The 19,044-nt window shown below is 36.9% G+C and overlaps 2 protein-coding genes across 3 annotated transcripts; one reads left to right on the plus strand and one right to left on the minus strand.

Annotated features, from left to right (window-relative positions):
* The first annotated feature begins 509 nt into the window (after positions 1–509).
* LOC113361422 lies at positions 510–2,281 on the plus strand. The gene is made up of 4 exons (XM_026604673.1): positions 510–1,315; positions 1,588–1,677; positions 1,775–1,851; positions 1,961–2,281. The coding sequence occupies exons 1-4, from the start codon at positions 926–928 to the stop codon at positions 1,962–1,964; spliced, it is 561 nt and encodes a 186-aa protein (XP_026460458.1). The 5' UTR covers positions 510–925; the 3' UTR covers positions 1,965–2,281.
* Positions 2,282–2,905: 624 nt separating this feature from the next.
* Positions 2,906–8,496, minus strand: LOC113356706 (ruvB-like 2). Of its 2 annotated transcripts, XR_003363118.1 has the most exons (3): positions 7,672–8,496; positions 3,765–4,479; positions 2,906–3,242 (listed from the first exon to the last, which is right to left on the minus strand). XR_003363118.1 is itself a non-coding variant. In XM_026599919.1 (2 exons), exons 1-2 carry the CDS (start codon positions 8,418–8,420, stop codon positions 3,822–3,824), a joined length of 1,407 nt encoding a protein of 468 aa, XP_026455704.1. In that variant the 5' UTR covers positions 8,421–8,496; the 3' UTR covers positions 3,432–3,821. The 2 variants fall into 2 exon arrangements, 1 of the variants encoding a protein (XP_026455704.1); XM_026599919.1 differs by lacking the exon at positions 2,906–3,242 and having other exon boundaries at positions 3,432–4,479.
* Between the last annotated feature and the right edge of the window lie 10,548 nt (positions 8,497–19,044).

Genomic DNA, 19,044 nt, shown 5'->3' on the forward strand with positions numbered 1-19,044 from the left:
TGTACTGGTGAGAAATGCTAAACCCTGTTCCGGATTACCCATTAGCATTATCCAGCTAATCCAACTTACTAATTAGATGTCTCTCCGGTAAAATGGTTGAAGGTGCTAGCGATAGCATTCACGGAACGAAAATGAAGACAAAAATCTACCTTGATGATGGCCATTTTCCTTGTAAAAACCCAGAGGAGAGAGCTGACAAGCATGGATTAAGGAAGTTGAATTTCATTAAACCATGTTGGTTATTGGAAGGCCCTGGGGGTGGTAGAAGATGGCAAAATGTTCAATCAAATCAAGTACATGGATGGATAATTCAACTTGGGATTATTGTGCACTATGGCGGGACCGAGATGAAAACTGGTGATGGATAATATGCATAACGTGGCAGTCCAAGGAACCATGAGTAGAGTAAGCATATGAATACAATCAGGAATAGTGCAGACTAGTACCTGCTGCATTGTTTTGATGAAGAAATAATGAACGTGTGCTGAATTTCTGTTTCAAGAGTACGCAGTGCCTCGCTGTATTGCATGTGGTTCCATCCATCTTACCCTTAACCTCTCTCTCTGTACCAACACTGACACACACATACACCTACACCTACACACACCAGGAAAAGAAAACTACCCAATTGGCTCTTCTTGGTTCATTTATATTCCCCGGTCATGAAGAAAGGTGGCAGATTTAGTGCAGAGAATAAGATGAAGACAAATTTACTCTAGAATTTGGATTTTCAATTCTCCCCACTTCATATATATATATATATGCTCTCTTGGTGTTGCAGTTGCTGCTCAAGAGTGTAATAAGTACAGTACTAATTCACTCTCAAATTCTCTACTGCATTTATATCATACATATACAAACAGTATCTAATTGGGAGGAAAAAAGATTTGCTGGGAAGAGCAACTGAGTATTATTTTTGAGAAGCATGAATAATTTGGAATGCAGTAGTGAATGTGAATCAGGCTGGACTATGTATTTAGAGCATTCTTTGGTCTCTCTAAACCCCTGCAAGAGCAACGGTCAGTTTAGCGATTTTGAGTGCAATTACAACCGGAAGGTAACGAAAGAAGTTTATGCTGTAGAAAAAGAAGAAGAGGAAGACTTGTCAATGGTTTCTGATGCTTCTTCCGGTCCTGCACATTTTCTTGAACATGAAGATTACTGTACTGAAAATGGGAATTTCTCCGCTTCATCATCTTCTTTGAACAATAAAAGCAGTAAAAGGCAGAAGAAAATTGGACAAAAACATTCTTCTGATTCTCTTCTTGATGATACTGCTAGTTCTCCTATGAGTCCTATCTACAGCTTCTCCAAGGTAATTAGCTCATGGCAATCTACATCCATCTAATATATCTGATACATTTGGTGTCATAACCCGACCAGTTTATGGGGGCCTTAATGCAGCCGCTTAAGAAACCCCTCGGTGACTTTGAGGGGATTCGAAGTGGCACAACCCACAACCAGACAACTCTACCAGCCCCTCAAGCTTCATGGTCGATCCAACTTGAGCTAGAGTTGTCTATTAATTATGCATTGTTAATGTTATAAAGATTGATTTCTCATATTGTGTTTTTGATGTTTACTCAGAACAGTAATTTCACATTCACCAACAAAAAGGTTTCCATAGATAATCTTCTTGGTTTCTCACAAGACTTCATCACCACAACTCATTTCAAGGTACACAAATCGCAATTTACTTCCACTGGATAATCTAACCTGTTCCGTCTTTTTGTGTGTTTTCTAATTCATAATAATATGGTATTTCTGATTATAGGAAAAAAAATCAACATTGGGGAAGAGTTTTGGTTCTCTGAAATCTTCTTTGCCAGAAAAATATCTAAAACAGAACCAGTAAGTCATTGCACGCATGTATTGTGACTGTCAATTGATGTTTTCTGTAGCAACAGTTCTTACTGGATACTCCTCCTTATCTCATTTTGTTAACTCTTTGTTGACACAGGTAAGTAGCAGTAAAGCCTGTGGGAATAATAATAAGGCATGGTGATCTATTATCTCTCAATCTCTTCCACAACTAGTACTGCTGTTGTTCAGAGAGAAGGATGGGTTTTTGTGTAAGAGAAGAAAATAAAGTTTAGTGACAGAAAGTGATCTTTATTGTTGTTAACTGTTATCCTTATTGTTTTTCTTCCTTTCCTTTTCCACTATTAATGTTGTGGGGAAGGAACACTACTAGAGATAACCTCAGGCAAATAAACTCAACTTTAATCTTTTGTCTCTAAGTTTTCTAATTATCCAAAATCAACAGATAAATGGGTTTATAGTTATGATTTAGTGGCAATTTCTCATAAAAACAAATAAGAACAAAGGTTTATCAGAAGAATCATGTAAAAGACTTTTGAAAAGACAAGAACCCCAGGTTCTAGGTCCATGAAAAAGAAAGCAAGAATTAGGCATGCTATTTTGGTAAAGATATGATAAATGAGAAGAAGAAGAAGAATGGTGGTGGTGATGGGCAATAAGATTGAGAGTGCAGAGATGACAAGAGAAGTCCAAAAATTGATGTTGGAATATCTTATACACGATAGGACCTTTTAGAACCTGAAGATCTTGTCTGAGATCTTCCTGATACAATACAACATGCTTAATAATAACATGTTACATGATATATCACTGTCTCTTCTGCAAGGAACCTATGTCTTTATTGCTGTTTCGTGTACATTGTTTGTTTCTGCTTCTGCATTATCCCAACTCCTAAGACTCTCTTGTATGATGTTTAATAGGGTCGGTATCGTATGCATCATTCATTATACAGGGGTCATCTTTCCTGTATTTATTTATTCTACAAATGAATGAAATTTTGGAACTTGGATATTTGGAATGTTTCACATAATTGACTTCATCTTTCAGACTTTCACTGAAAATAATAGAGAGCTGGAAAAACATATGAAACTGGTATCACAGATTCACAGTGAAGGTAAAACTTTAGCCTCATTTCATTACATCATGCTGGACAAGATAATTAGAATGTTCGGTATCAATGTCTATAGAAACACATACAAATCTTAACAACTCTCAGATATCTGAACAAACCCTTGATTATTTCCTTCCTTCCATGCATCCTTTATTTGGTTTTACCTCAATTATCTGACATCATAGTATCTTCCCAGATCTACGAATAGCCCAAGGGTCCCCAAATCCTTAAATCTATCTCTCTCCTTCTACAACCATATGATTTTATCCATGTACTGTCTGCAAGTCTCATGTGCAGTGAACCTGTAAGACTGCACATGCCACACTTGGGTTACTGCCTGATCTTCCAAGTTACTAAGGTTCTTCTCTCACCATTCTTACAGAAAATGCAATATAAATAATTATCTTAGTGACATGAAAAATTTCAGAAGGATTTTATCTAGCCGAAACATCAACTGCCTATTTAAAACTGAAGAGAAAAAGAAAACTACACATTCTTCACAAAGACAACCGGCACAAAGACTAAATTTAGACCAGACATTGCAGCGTCAACAATAAACATCAATAAAACAATCATGAGAAATCACAATTGATTTTCTATTTTTCCTAGAGGATGATGTCCGTTGACAGGTTGTGTTCCATACCATGGTGTCTATGTCTACAACTACACAGGAAGGCATAGAACTAGTAAATAACAACCCCGATGTTCATAAAATATAAAAGAGAACTAAAGAAGATACACCATATGCACTTACATCTATGCTATCACCATTAACGAAAAATCATTATGCCTAACAGTCTTGGCTAAGAACAAAGTATAATCAGGGGCTTACGTGCATGAAAAGGTGATGAGCACTTTTTCTTTCTCTTAATATGAACTCAAAGAACATTCAGGAATGCACAGCAGTAGCATCATCTTCATCACCTCCCTCTCTTGTTGGAACCTCGTTGAACATATACTGGTTCTGATATTCCATCAAGTATTGTGTTGATCTCTTCACGTCCAGAAACAACTGGTACACTCTGCTGATATCCTCCATCTCAACAACCTTTCCCTTCCTCTTTTGGCAAGCCAATGACGCAGCTGTTATGAGGTGGATCGCATACCTTAAAGATGCTTCTACCCCAATTTTTGTTAGCAAAACCTTTGCATCATCAGACATTTCAACATCTTCCTCTTGGGACCTAATGTCGAGGATCTTACGGATCTCATCCTCACTGTAGGGTTGTGTTGAGATGATAAGCAAACGGTCAAGGAGGTCGATCGGGATCCCGTGTGGGGATTTGTAGTTTGTACCTCGGATATTTGTGATTCCTCTATTGGTGGCAACCACTAAGATAGGTGCCATATCATTTTCTAAAGCACGATTCAGAAAAGAGAAACATTCAATGTCAAGCATGTGAACCTCATCAATAAACAAGACACCAGGCACAATCTCTGCCTTCCCTTCCTCTCTCCATTCCGCCACTTTTGTGTCAATCTGTTCTCTCACTTCCGCACGGATTTCACCTGTATCACCAGTGAAGAGAGCTAAGAATCCCTGTGTCCTGAAAATTATGATAACACAGAATTTCAGATTTCCAGGAAATATGGAATTGGTGATAAACATTCAGCTACACCATAGTAACAAATGCAGCCAAGGGGGTCTGTTCAACTTTTAATAATACATTAATGCCATTCTCACAAAAGTAAAATTTAGGTTGTGGATACATGCCCAAAATCCATAAAGGGCCAGAACAAAAGCAGGATAAGGGAACTGACAAATTAGAAATGTATCCTACTGAACTTCGAAATAGAAAAAAATTCCTGCCAATTGCCATGGTTGTTCATTAATGATTTGCTGTAAGCAATGCAAACAGGATAAAGATTTTTTGGGTCTTAAAAGGGTATGAACCATGAGGTGCTGGACAAACGGTCCAAAGTGAAGATATGTCCAGATAATTCAGTTTACATTAACCAGCTAGTAAAATGCTTTTAGTTTGCGTGGGTAAACAAGTAAACAACAAATAAATAATGTACTCATGTAAGCTACATTGAGACTTCGGCATATACAATCAGACAAAAAATTCTAGTTATTAGCTGAGATGCAGGAACATAAAAGAACATATGTACATAAACTCGAGAATACGCCTCAAAGGCATTAATAGGGTATGAAGACAGAGATGCTAGTACTCTAGTAACTGAGGCAAGTCAAAAACTGATGGGAAGGATGAATGATCTAGAACATTAGCGAAATTCTAGTATCTATTTAGAACTTTCAAATATCTTACCGTTGTGTCTTTAATCTTACTACATAATAAACAAAACTACAGCTAAGGAGAGTAAGATGAAGGCCTGAGATAACAAAGAGAAGATGACGTGTTCTGCTATATATTCGTCTCTGTGGTGAGAAACACACTACACAACAAGGACACTCCACCTTAGTTTTTGCCGTGCTGGAAACACGAATGATGGATATCGTGCTTCAGCAGTACTTGCGCGATGCGCGACCGTCATTCTAGTCCCTCCTTGAATCTACCACTCATTATAAAACAAAACCAAAAAGCCACCATTCTATTCCCTAGAGTGGAATCTATCACTCATCAAAAAAGCAAAAAGCCGACATTCTAATAAATGAAACTGCATACAGTAAGAAGACTAGACAAATAATCTAACTGGATCAACATGCATTACAAAAACCTATTGAACAAACACCTTAACAGAACTACAGATGCTTGGAAAATCCAAGTCACTCGTACTTTTAGCAGAAGAAACAAGCTACAAAGCTAAGTTATTAACCATAAACTCTATGTAATAAAAAATCCAACAATAAGAGGAAGAATACAAGAGAATAACACAATGCTTCAGCCAATGGTGCTAAGAAGTGATTAGTAATGATATATGGCAACAACGGGGGAAGGCATCAAAGCGAAGCCTAATATCACGAGGTAAGAAACTGTACTAGCCTAATTTCTCATCAATCATCATGGTTATGTGAACTAGGATTTTGGGGATCCAAAACATTTGAACTCAAGTCAGAGCAAAGAAGAGAATATTGGATTTTAGTCAGTGCACAATGTACCCGTAAAGAATTTGAAATTTCATACACAAGTATTAGATACATAAGCAGGGCCATATCCTTTCCAATTACCCATCCCAGTATCCTTATTCCAAAGACACATTCTATTTTATTTTAAAACCATCTCCTACTGTTACTGACTGCAGAAATGGTGTTCAAGGAACACATAAAACTTAAAGAAAATTGTGTCTTCCCTACCCTTTGAAACACTGTTCAAAAGAACCATTCCGACATTGAAATTTTTCCAAAATTCCCATCACATGTGTGCATTGCTAGGTCAATATCAGCCCATATCCTATCACAATGTACTATACACTTGTGCGCAAATGGTTTTGTATACTGCAATACTCAACCAGAATGGTTGTAAGTTAATCAACCAAATGGCTAATTTTCAGTAAGAAAACTCATGTAAGAACAATTTGAAACGCAATTCTCATGTACTTATTCAGTAAGCCGCATCTACTCTAAACTACATTCTGATCCGATTTCTTCATTCATAATTTCAACTACATTTTAGTTTCATGTGATTCAATCCTTAACTATGTCAGAATTTAAACCAGCAATGAACAAAAAATATATAACCTGAACCACATTATCATTCACCGGATAGTTTGTCTAGTGCAACTCAACCAGAGTGCTTGTAACTTAATAAATCAGCTTGTAAGTTAATAAACCGATGGCCAATTTGAGTTCAAACAGAGAAGAAAAATCATGTAAGAGCAATCTGAAACGCAATTCTCATAAATTTATTCAGTGCGACGCATCTACTCTAAACTACATTCTGATCCCATTTCATCATTCATAATTTAAACTAAACTTTAGCTTTCTGCGATTCAATCCCTAAATATGTCAGAATTTAAACCAGCAATGAACAAAAAATGTATAAACTGAACCACATTACCATTCACCGGATAGTTTTGTTTAGTGCAACTCAACCAGAGTGCTTGTAAGTTAATCAACAAAATGAGAAGAAAAACAGAGAAGAAAAACCATGTAAGAGCAATCTGAAACACAATTCTCATCTACTCTAAACTACATTCTGATCCCATTTCGTCATTCATAATTTCAACTATATTTTAGCTTTCTGCAATTCAATCCCTAACTATGTCAGGATTTAAACCAACGATGAATAAAAAAATACATAAATTGAAGATGTTGTGTTTATATATTGTGTAAGGACACATAACTAGTCTTAACTAATGCATATTTGTAAGTTCCTGACTTCCATGCATATGACCTAGCAAAGAAAATTACAGCAAAAAAGTAAAGCAAATTGTATTTACATAAGTGATACATACAAGTATAATTTGACATCATTTCAGCCATTTCTAGCTTGAGTTGTCAAACACCGAAATATTATATGGTACGCATAGCAAAGTTATATAGGAAATACAAAAGTGTACACTATCAGAAGTACCAGAGACACATGATCTCAACAACTAAACCATATAATATCATACACTATGTAGTATGCACAAGTTTAAAAGCGACCAAGTAACAAGACGGACAACACCGGTTTCTCCTAAATGTACCATTCTCACTATGTTACTCTAGCAACCCACAAATATGAATTAGCAAAAAATCTCTACTAAAGTCCTAATTTACAAAACCTTCTTCAACACAATCAAACATACCATAAAATTTACTAGTTAGAAAGAGAAAGGGGGAAAGTAAAATGTACCTGCTGTTAATAACATCAATTTCATGAAGAGTAACACAATGAACAACTTCTTTTCTCTTCTGCAACTCCCCTTCTGGACACTGAACAAACTTAGTTTGAGGACCCATAGCATCATAATCTCTAGACCTAGCAAAAGATCTCCCAAGTTTAGTAATTTTTCCAGAACTCTTATCAATAGCAATAACATCACCACTCTGAACTTTCTGTTTACCAAGAGCTTCAATCATCTTTGCACCCAAATCATAAACTGTTTCCATATCAGTAGTTTTTAAAGTCATCTTCCCAGTTTTTGATGCAGCACCAGCAACAGCAGGTCTATCAATCTGAACTTCAACAACTTCAGCTTCAATTACTTCAGTTTCTTCCTTAATTCTAACACCAATAGACTTACGAAAAGCTTGCATTAGGGCTTCAGTCTTTGACATTTCCAATGAGAAAAGTTCACTACCAGCCATCATAGCAAAAGGGGTTTCTTGACCTAAAGATTTAGCCATACCCATAGCGATTGCAGTTTTACCTGTTCCGGGTTGACCAGCTAAAAGAACAGCTCTACCAGCGATTTTACCTTCTTTAATCATCTGAAGAATGACTCCAGCTGCTTTGCGAGCAGGAGCTTGACCTACCATGCCTTCTGATACATCTCGAGGTTCTAGGGCAGAATCTAAACCAAGCCCTCGAATGTGAGAGTGTGCTCCTATACGTTCGATTCGAGTAAGGTCTCGACTTTCTGATAGTTTTAGTTCCGCCATTGTTGCAGCAGCAGAGAAGAGAGAGAGAAAGAAGAAGACGAGAGTTTTGGAATGAAATTAGGGGTTTTCGGATTTATGTAGTTCAAGCCTTGGACGAAAAATATATACACCAAAGCGTGCTTTTCGGCCATTTTAACAAGGCACGACCTTGATACGACCTGGCTTTGGGCCTAAAGATCGCTGGGCTATGATGAGTACGTTCATGGACTATGGATAACAAGTGCGAGCTAGTCAGCTAGAAGCCTAAGGTGAAAACTACTGCTAGATCCGTTTTCTAACATTTTTAAACCCTCAAACCCACCTTCGGAATAGTTAACTGGTGCGCCCTCTATATTATAACTATCACATCGAGAAACCCATATTTTCTAATCATTTAAAGACTAAACCGCCCTTTTCTATACGCGGTTGAATTTTTCTCTGTGTTTTTAGTTTCACAACAATAACTTATTTCGGGTGTAGCAAAACTTCAACTGCAATATTCATTGATCTTAAAAAATTTCACTTCCCCAAAATTCATAGATCTGATTTCTCATATCCATATACAAACCAGTTCACAATTACGACAAATGTCACCTTCTTAGGGTAATCGAAATACAAGGTATGATTTGATTTCGATTTTGTTAGGTTTTGGATGCTGATATTGAAGTGTAAACATCTTTTCGGAAGTTCTAGTGATTTTAGCCTTAGTTTGATCGGATCTAATGGTTTGATTTATTGAAAAGAAATGGTTTTTTTTTTTTTTGGTAGTAAGTTGATTCGTTCTCGTTAGCTATGAGCTGCGAAGATTGCTAGTGGAAGTTGTTAAAAGATATTGTCCTGATCTCTTGGGATAATAATCTTCTTCTACATGGCATGTATATCTTTGTATATTTTGTTTCCTTATCATGTATATCTTGTTTCCTTTTCTGTCTCTGTTTCTTGTATATAAGAATAGATGTATTGTATCTTGGTTTATCACGTTGAATACAATTCTATCATTCAGAATATATATGTCATGACAATCTTTGTCATGGCATCAGAGCCTGACAAGATCTAACAACCCATATTCCGCTGCAACAACAACAACAACAACAAGATCAATTCCTATCACCCCGTTCCATATTTATTTCCGTCTCATCTGTGTTAGATCGTAAAACTCAAACGCTAGTATCCAAAATCCTTTCATGTTATCGTTCAATATGTCGCGTGAAGATTATCAACCTATCACCGTAAAGTTTGATGAAACAAACTATAATCATTGGTCCTTCCTTATGAGAAGTTTCCTCAAAGGAAAAGCTATGTGGAAATATATTGATGGTAAAGTCAAAAATCCTAGTGCTGTCATTACGCCTAGTATTGTCATTACTAGCAGCAAAGATAAAGAAGTTGATCCTAGCGGCAAAGACAAAGACAAAGCAGTTGAAGGAGAAAGCGCTGAAGACTGGGAGATCAACAATCACAAAATACTCACATGGATAAGCAACACGGTGATCATTTGGGTGCATCGTGCATGTAACTATTTTTATTACGTGCAAGAATCACCAACTTGGACCACCAGATTTCGACTATTCTAAAATTTTAGCCAATGAGTCTGTTGGCTTTTTAATGGAAGCCTAGTAAGCTAATGTTTACCTCCTATAACTTGGCCTAGAAAAAATGCATCTTTGATGTTTGAAGTAAGCATAAAGCGTGATGGTACAAGGGAGATGTGATATTACGTGCGCAATATCTAGGTCCAAATGCAAGGCCAAGGTGCATGGACAATTTGAGCATCGTCATAATGGGTCATGACACATCCAAAGTACGCCTTAATTAAGTCCCTCCAAAAATATTTCCTGCTGGAAGGATTAGCTGGAGCATAATACCAATGATCATCCACTCAAAATTATTACCAATGATGTTGCAGCGAAGAGAGATAGAACGAAAACCAAGTGCAATACTAATAACATTTACTTCACTAGAATCCCATATATGACATACAAAACCAACAGAACGACCAGTAGAAGGAGCATGAGTCTACTGTACATTATAATTACCCCAAAGCTGCGAGAAGATTAAATCATTGCACAATAATAGAATGTTTGTAGTCTCTGATTTTTCTTTACCCTTTTTCTTTTAACGAAATCCCTTCTATTCAAATCATTTAAGGCCCTCATGCCCCTCACATTCCAACAAATGAACTTCTAATTCATAAAAAACTGAAAAATAACTCAAAAATCAGAGAAACTTAATTTCTCTTTTCAGCTTCAAACACACCTAAATATCGATTAACTGAATTCATCATAACTTTTCTTATTTAAATTGTATTACCCTTGAAGTTGATGCCCAAGATAGGACCACCCGCCACCACTTTTTGTAAAATTGCACCGAACATTGTTTGAACCTCTGGCTTTATTGTTGAGTTATAGACGTAGTGACATGCTGTGCAAAAACATGTTGTGCAGAATTACCTTGAATTATCAAATTTTAAAACGTGGTGTAGGAGTAAAATAGCGCACGCCTATCAGATATGCGAAGTAATGACCATCAAGACTGAGCGAATGCGACCGCATACAACATATCCGGAATGACGCATCAAATGACGTCAGCTCAATCACGAGTAAAGTGTGAAGAGCTATGTGGTATTAAGAGTACGTGCGAGAAGAGTCGATGTAAGCGTGCGTTAATGACGCATGCCAGATCCGAAAATAAGGGCTTAATTAGCTATCATCCACTATGTAAACTCCTATACGGGGAGCCGAGTGACCTTGTATTGAGAGAGATCTTTTTGAGAGATTAGACGAGGATTTTAGGAGAGAGAAAGACTATTTGGAGAGCAAGTTAGGGTTTCTTCATCTCTTTGTATCCAATTTAAAAGATTTTAATGAATGTTCTTGTGATTCTTATGAAGATTACTTAGATTGTTCTATACATTTTATCTAGGGTGTGGTTGTCATATTTCTCATAACTACATTTTGGCGCTGGAAATAGGGATTATAAGTTATCATGCTCACATAAATAGTGTTTTGCGTTGTTGATATGGAATATCCGTATAATGCTTTGAAAGGAAGACCTTGGTTACATAGCATTCTGGGTGTGGCTTCAACCTTCCATCAATGCATCAAGTTCCCATTACCTCAAGGTGTAGGAATAATGATGTAGTTTTGAAAGTGGTAGTAAAGTTCGTTCAACTCGGACTCGATAAGATTGGGTTCTAGACTTAAAATAAAAATAGAAAATATATATACAAAAGGTTTGTCACAATGTCGGGAGAGACTGAGACTCAGGATTCCACCAAATTCCATTCATGCGACTCAAATAATAATTCCAATCAATTATAGTTCAAATAATAAAAATATGGACTATTGTTCTTTGCCAAAAATAGATTTTTGAAAAGCAATGACTGTAAATCAAAAGCATGATGCATCAAAAATACATAGACCAAGCATACACCATCAAACGAAATCACACTCATTCAATAAAAATCATAAATCGATTAAAAATCAATGCAAATAGTCATAAAAGAATTATCAGAATTACCACATGCGTGAAATAGGGATTCCTCCGTCATCCCAGTAATGGGGTTCAGCTCCTCATATTAATCACTTGCTCAAAATACATGTTTGTTGCTCAAAAAGTTGATTAAAAGAGTGAAAATAATAAAATCAGTGATTCTGCGATCCACAGAAGGCGTCCAGAGAAGAACGATAGAAAATAAGTGTGTCTGTTGCTGTTGTTTTAAGATTGAAGGCGTCTGTCCTTGTCACAGTTGAAGAACGACTGTCTGTGGAAGTCTGTTCTTCGTGTTCTTCAGGATCTTCGTGTAGCAGCAGCAGCAGAGATGGGCCTCCTGTAATCTCTGATTCTCGCCTCCTGAGCTCTCCTCTCGACCCCAAACTCTCTGTTACTTACTCTAGGGGACCTAAGCATCCTATTTATACACAAAAGAGTCATTGAATCTTTCCCAAATCGCATCAAAATTCCCTTTTTTCTTTCTTGGCAGTCACGACAATAATTCCTTCCATAAATTGTTTCACGCGTTTCTGATCTTTCCCACTTATCTCAAACTCTTCCTTAGATATATATGTATCTTTGGAAAGAGTTTACTTGCCTTTAATCTCCTTGAATAACATATTTTGAACCCATGAAGCCGTGTTTCCTTATTTGACTTTGATTCCAATTCCCGGCTATTCTAGCCCAAGTTGATCGGTCCAATTGCTTCTAATGAACTTGTTAAGTCATATCAAGTCCAGCCCAATCAATTTCCGGTGTTGAATCTCTTTAAAACTGCCCAAAGCTTCACGTCCAAAATCTGCAGACGTGAGGTATCTTTTCCCGCCAAATCTTTTTGATTCAAATCGTGAAGAAGGTGGGTGTCCCCCTATCCTGTGTTGTTCTCCCTTTAGCATCTGCCTGGAAATAGGTCACCCCTTAGTAATTAGGTTACCCATTATTCAAAATCGAGGGTCCGTATAGTAATTTTCTCCACGAGCGCAAAAACCACTTTTTTAGCCAATTTCGCCGCAAAAGCTTATTTCTTCAAAAATACCTACAGGGACATAAAAAGCCATAATAAATATAAAATCGAGCACTAATAATACATACAATTGAGATTATATAAGACACAAAAATGTGCCTATCAAATACCCCCAAAATTATTATTTGCTAGTCCTCGAGCAAATCAAATAGAAAATAAAATCCTAACTCACTGTCGCAGGCATCGTCGATTGCATTTAGCGTATGCAATAAGCCTTTAAACCCCTAGGTGGCCCTAGTGGCCGAGTTATAGTCTCGGGAGGGCTTACCGGAGATATACCCACAAAATCTTTACTCCAGACCTTAGTTATCTACGCAGAACCTTGGAAGGCACTAAAGAATCTCCTTGGTTGGCATACTTATTGACTACAGGAGGAAGTACCCTGATGCGAAATTCCAATTGATGTACACGAGTTTGCACTCAAGCATACTAAAATTCATATAAAGTGACAGAGCTCTACTCAAATAGTTGCACTATGGACATCAATATCCGGAGTCAAAACTAATCACATGGATAGATCAAGAAGATGGATATAGAAAAACATAGATGGTTTTGATGTTTACTAAGTGAACGGCGTTTCCCATATCTGTCTGAAGGCCTCCGCCAAAATGAACCTATCCTAATGGATTGAGATATTAGTCTGACTAATATCAACACACTGGCATATACAAGGGAACCAGTGGTCGATAACCTAACTCTAGGTCAAGACAACTGGCATATACAAGGGTACCAGTGGTCAACTTTATTGAATTTATTCCTTTTGGTCAAATGGTCTGGTCTCAATTTTTTATTTTTTATTTATTTTTTTTTCAACTTTTTGGTAACTACCATTTTTTTTCATGTATCTCAATCACTCTAATTCACCCTAACATTGGTAACAAATTGAATCGTGAGCCCCACCTATCACTTAGAGAAACATAGTTTAAAAACAAAATAAAATAAAAATAGAAGTGAAAAGGACTCAACGAGATATGGTGAAACTATCATGTTATTTCTAACACCTGAGCTCTGTGCTTTTATGAATAGACTCTTTAGATGTTTCCATCTAATCAGATTGGTTCCTCAACTCCTACAATCAAAATGCTTCCATCCACTTAGGTTGGTTAGTGCCAACCTTAATAGGCATAAATTTCTAGGCTTTGGAGTTTATTTATTCATATTGCAACTAAAAAGTTTCTCCCATACCCCCAAACTTAAATCTAACATTGTCCTCAATGTTCTAAAGATGAAATTAAAAGCATGAACAAGGAGAAACTGTTACCATTTGAAGCAAAAGAGATAAGGAAAGATATTACCGTGTCGCATGAATGTTGGGTTACCTCCCAAGAAGTGCTAAGTTTAAAGTCTTCAGCCAGACTAAGAAAGGATTAGTCACCTCATGGAATCATAAACTAATATCCGAAATAACTGCGGGTCTTTAAAACCAAAAAGAGCTGACCAAAAGAAACTGCAATGAACCAAGAAAGTGAACAAGACTAGCAAGCCCTTACCTAGTTTCCTGATTAAGAAATTTATATCTAATTGTGGTTCAGGTTCAGGTTCTATGAAAGGGTCTACATAGAAAATTTTCATTGGTTGCGTTTCTTCATAGGTGGGATCCGAATCATTAGGTCCTAGAGTCTGGAAAAACTCAAATATGATCTTAGAAGCGCACAATAATAACCTAAATAACTGATGATCCTCTAAGTCAATAAGATTTGACTTACGTGATTGACCACAATGAGAGTAGTGGTTTTTCTTAAGCAAATGTGTCGATTCTAATTTCCTAAAGCATTTAGGTTTAGTCTCACAACTTAATATTAGACACATTTGGAATATAAACGTTCCCACAGTTGGAAGAAAACTATTTGGTGGGAAAACAAAGTCAATCTGGGTATCATAGCCTGGTTCAACCACATCAACCAGAGGATGGGTTTCTAATAACTGAACTTCGTTATGGACATCACTAGGTTCAGGAAAACGTGTATGAAGATAATCTTGTAAAATGGTTGAGGCAGATATGTCAAGACCCAAGTGAGGGACCTTTATAAGAGTTAAATCACATGGAGAATGATAATCACCCCCAAACTTGGAGTTTTGGGTGTCTCTAGATAGACTAGCTACAATTTCCCTAATTTCTAGATCATCAGAATCATGAAAACGGTCAATTGCTTCTTCTAGGTTATACTCAGGTGATGCCTCCTCAAACATGTTTAAATGCTCTACGAGTTCATCTTCTTCGTCTAAGACTATTGTTTCTAAATCGCTAGACTCTACAATATTTTTCTCAGAATAAACTCGTTCCTTTAAACCATTATCGGCTTCGTAATCAAAAAGAAATACTACATCGTCTAAAACGGGGGTATCTCTAGTCAAATCCTCGTCCTTTTGAATAGGTGAATAATTATTAAAATTATTTGGATTTGAACTAGAAACAGTAGTATCATTGTAAAGCTCAATTGGAGTAACAGATTCCTGATCACTATGCATATATGTGTCAAATTCTTCATCAGCACTATCCTCATCATAATCATCATAATAACATGAAAATGGTTGAACCTCATCTAAAAAAGTAGTGTTACCAATTCTAACCTCGGCATCTTGATTATGCAAATAACTATCCTCATTTTCAAGGGTACTATTGGAAACACTATATTGGAAATTAAGACTATCTTGAGCAGTTCTGTTCCGGGCCTCTAATAAAAGCTTTTGAATCGAATCACATGACTTCCTTATGGTATCGTGTATAGAAGGTTCACTCATGGGTGCATTTTGTTTATTCATTTCTAACACAAACCTATTTGTATTCTCAGTTAATTGTTTGAGAGACTCTTTTAGAGGAAGAACAGGTTCAGAAGGATCATAATAGGGACTAGTTTTCAACATTTTCATTATATTGTCCAAAGACGAGGAACTAGTACTATAATAATCCTTATTTTCTTGCTCGTATGACCGGTGTGTGTGTGTGTATAGTAATTGGGCTCACCATGGTATGAGCCGTAACCTTGAAAAGGTTGATGTTCCCAATCACTATTCACACTATGGTTAAAATTGTAACGTCCATTTTGAAACTCAGTCGAATATTCGTTGTATTGGCTATTGTGATACCAGTTCGACATTCTTTTACAGGGGTGTGAGTTATCACAAAATAAAACCCACTGACAGGGGATTCGTGGGTGGATAGAGTCTTACCTCCCGTACCAGACGGGCGATGAACCGTTGAAGTCGACTCAGGCCACCGACTCCGATGTCAGTGTACGAACCCGAGGGGCCGAGACAGTATCGTAACTGTCGTCCTTCCCTGCAAACAGTTTATATTTAATCTTAACCCTTCCGTAGGGTTTTAAAAAATAATGTCCAGTCCAAAAATAAAGTCCAAAAAGTGTCCAAAAATAAAAAGAAAAATTACAAAAAATAAAACCCTATTTACAGTTTCTAAAAATAAAACAAAATAACTATATACAAAATATTCTTCTTCACTCCTTTCGGATTCCTCTTTTCTTTCCTTCTTTGGCGATGCTTTCCTTTTATAGCACTTTTTCTTTCCTTGTAGCTTCGCTCGAAATCTGAAAAGAATCAAAAAATACCAAAGGCGTAAAAGAGAACAAAAATTCTAAAAGAAATAAAATAAATCTAAAACCTAAAACCTAATATAAATCCGCGTCGGCGGCGCCAAAAATTGATGTAGTTTTGAAAGTGGTAGTAAAGTTCGTTCAACTCGGACTCGATAAGATTGGGTTCTAGACTTAAAATAAAAATAGAAAATATATATACAAAAGGTTTGTCACAATGTCGAGAGATACTGAGACTCAAGATTCCACCAAATTCCATTCATGCGACTCAAATAATAATTCCAATCAATTATAGTTCAAATAATAAAAATATGGACTCTTGTTCTTTGCCAAAAATAGATTTTTGAAAAGCAATGACTGTAAATCAAAAGCATGATGTATCAAAAATACATAGACCAAGCATACACCATCAAACGAAATCACACTCATTCAATAAAAATCATAAATCGATTAAAAATCAATGCAAATAGTCATAAAAGAATTATTAGAATTACCACATGCGTGAAATAGGGCTTCCTCCGTCATCCCAGTAATGGGGTTCAGCTCCTCATATTAATCACTTGCTCAAAATACATGTTTGTTGCTCAAAAAGTTGATTAAAAGAGTGAAAATAATAAAATCAGTGATTCTGCGATCCACAGAAGGCGTCCAGAGAAGAACGATAGAAAATAAGTGTGTCTGTTGCTGTTGTTTTAAGACTGAAGGCGTCTGTCCTTGTCACAGTTGAAGAACGACTGTCTGTGGAAGTCTGTTCTTCGTGTTCTTCAGGATCTTCGTGTAGCAGCAGCAGCAGCAGAGATGGGCCTCCTGTAATCTCTGATTCTCGCCTCCTGAGCTCTCCTCTCGACCCCAAACTCTCCGTTACTTATTCTAGGGGACCTAAGCATCCTATTTATACACAAAAGAGTCATTGAATCTTTCCCAAATCGTATCAAAATTCCCTTTTTTCTTTCTTGGCAGTCACGACAATAATTCCTTCCATAAATTGTTTCACGCGTTTCTGATCTTTCCCACTTATCTCAAACTCTTCCTTAGATATATATGTATCTTTGGAAAGAGTTTACTTGCCTTTAATCTCCTTGAATAACATATTTTGAACCCATGAAGCCGTGTTTCCTTATTTGACTTTGATTCCAATTCCCGCCTATTCTAGCCCAAGTTGATCGGTCCAATTGCTTCTAATGAACTTGTTAAGTCATATCAAGTCCAGCCCAATCAATTTCCGGTGTTGAATCTCTTTAAAACTGCCCAAAGCTTCACGTCCAAAATCTGCAGACGTGAGGTATCTTTTCCCGCCAAATCTTTTTGATTCAAATCGTGAAGAAGGTGGGTGTCCCCCTATCCTGTGTTGTTCTCCCTTTAGCAGCTGCCTGAAAATAGGTCACCCCTTAGTAATTAGGTTACCCATTATCCAAAATCGAGTGTCCGTATAGTAATTTTCTCCCACGAGCGCAAAAACCACTTTTTTAGCCAATTTCGCCGAAAAAGCTTATTTCTCCAAAAATACCTACAGGGACATAAAAAGCCATAATAAATATAAAATCGAGCACTAATAATATATACAATTGAGATTATGTAAGACACAAAAATGTTCCTATCAAATAATAAGCGGAAATCCGATTGAGAGAAAGAATTGCCACGAGATTGGTTGACAAATGTGAAGAACGTGCAAGCAAGCGAAGAAATTGGAAAAAGCAGATACAAGAAAGTCAGCGAGGTGAAAGATTAATGGTAGATGTTGTACACAAGGAAAGTCAAATACAAAGAGCTTCTGTAAAAGCGAAAACAGTCGCACAAGAGAATAAATACTACAAGTGTTTTAGCAAGAACGAATTCCAATAAGGAGAATTGGTGTTGAGGCAGAAACCGCATTATCAGAAAAATGGTAAAGGAAGCATGGAGAACATATGGGATGGGCCGTATCGGGTCAAGAAGGTCGTTGGTAATAGAAGAAAAGCGATCTACTGAACTCTGGAACCAAATGTATCTGAGGAAATATGGTCCATGCGCTAGTCATAGCACACCAGAAGAAATAGTGTGTACGCGAGCACAGATATTGGAAAACATATACGCGAACTCAATGAAGCATAGAAGGCAAAAGGAATAAACAAATTATCTCAAACAAAAAGTTCTTTAAGCGGCAATCATTATGTAGGAGAATAAATAAAGATAGAAGATATCAGAATTGTACTAATCAAGAGTATGAATGCAAATGAGAAAGTTCTTCTTCTTTATGAAAATAAATTATATCATCTCAGAAAAAGGCGACAATAAGACCTTAATAGAAGGCAACAGAAGTAAAAACTCCAACTAGGGAGGCTAGGCATCCAATTGTGGCGTGCACCCTAGTTCACATACAACAAGAGGCAATTATAAGACCTAACGCATGTCATAATTGGGGAAAAACCTGGTTAGCATGACTCGAGGGAAAGCTACACCGACCCTGAAACGTGAGTCATGGAGATTGGGGGTGAAATAAAATCCCATCCAGGAGAGGCGCCTACATCGAAAGATTAAGGTGACAAGGTCTCTCCTAAGGAGTGCAGAAACTCGATCAAGGCGCCGAGGTACACGGTTG

Source organism: Papaver somniferum, chromosome 3 (assembly GCF_003573695.1).
Source record: "Papaver somniferum cultivar HN1 chromosome 3, ASM357369v1, whole genome shotgun sequence".
Lineage (NCBI taxonomy): Eukaryota > Viridiplantae > Streptophyta > Magnoliopsida > Ranunculales > Papaveraceae > Papaver > Papaver somniferum.

Bases quoted from the DNA above. Each gene is read 5' to 3' on its own strand.
- LOC113361422 (XM_026604673.1), top strand. From the start codon at position 926: ATGAATAATTTGGAATGCAGTAGTGAATGTGAATCAGGCTGGACTATG. The intron at 1,316-1,587 runs GTAATTAGCTCA...ATGTTTACTCAG, and splicing joins CTATCTACAGCTTCTCCAAG to AACAGTAATTTCACATTCAC. The intron at 1,678-1,774 runs GTACACAAATCG...TTCTGATTATAG, and splicing joins TCACCACAACTCATTTCAAG to GAAAAAAAATCAACATTGGG.
- LOC113356706 (XM_026599919.1), bottom strand. From the start codon at position 8,420: ATGGCGGAACTAAAACTATCAGAAAGTCGAGACCTTACTCGAATCGAA. The intron at 4,480-7,671 runs GTACATTTTACT...CATAATTTTCAG, and splicing joins ATTGATGTTATTAACAGCAG to GACACAGGGATTCTTAGCTC.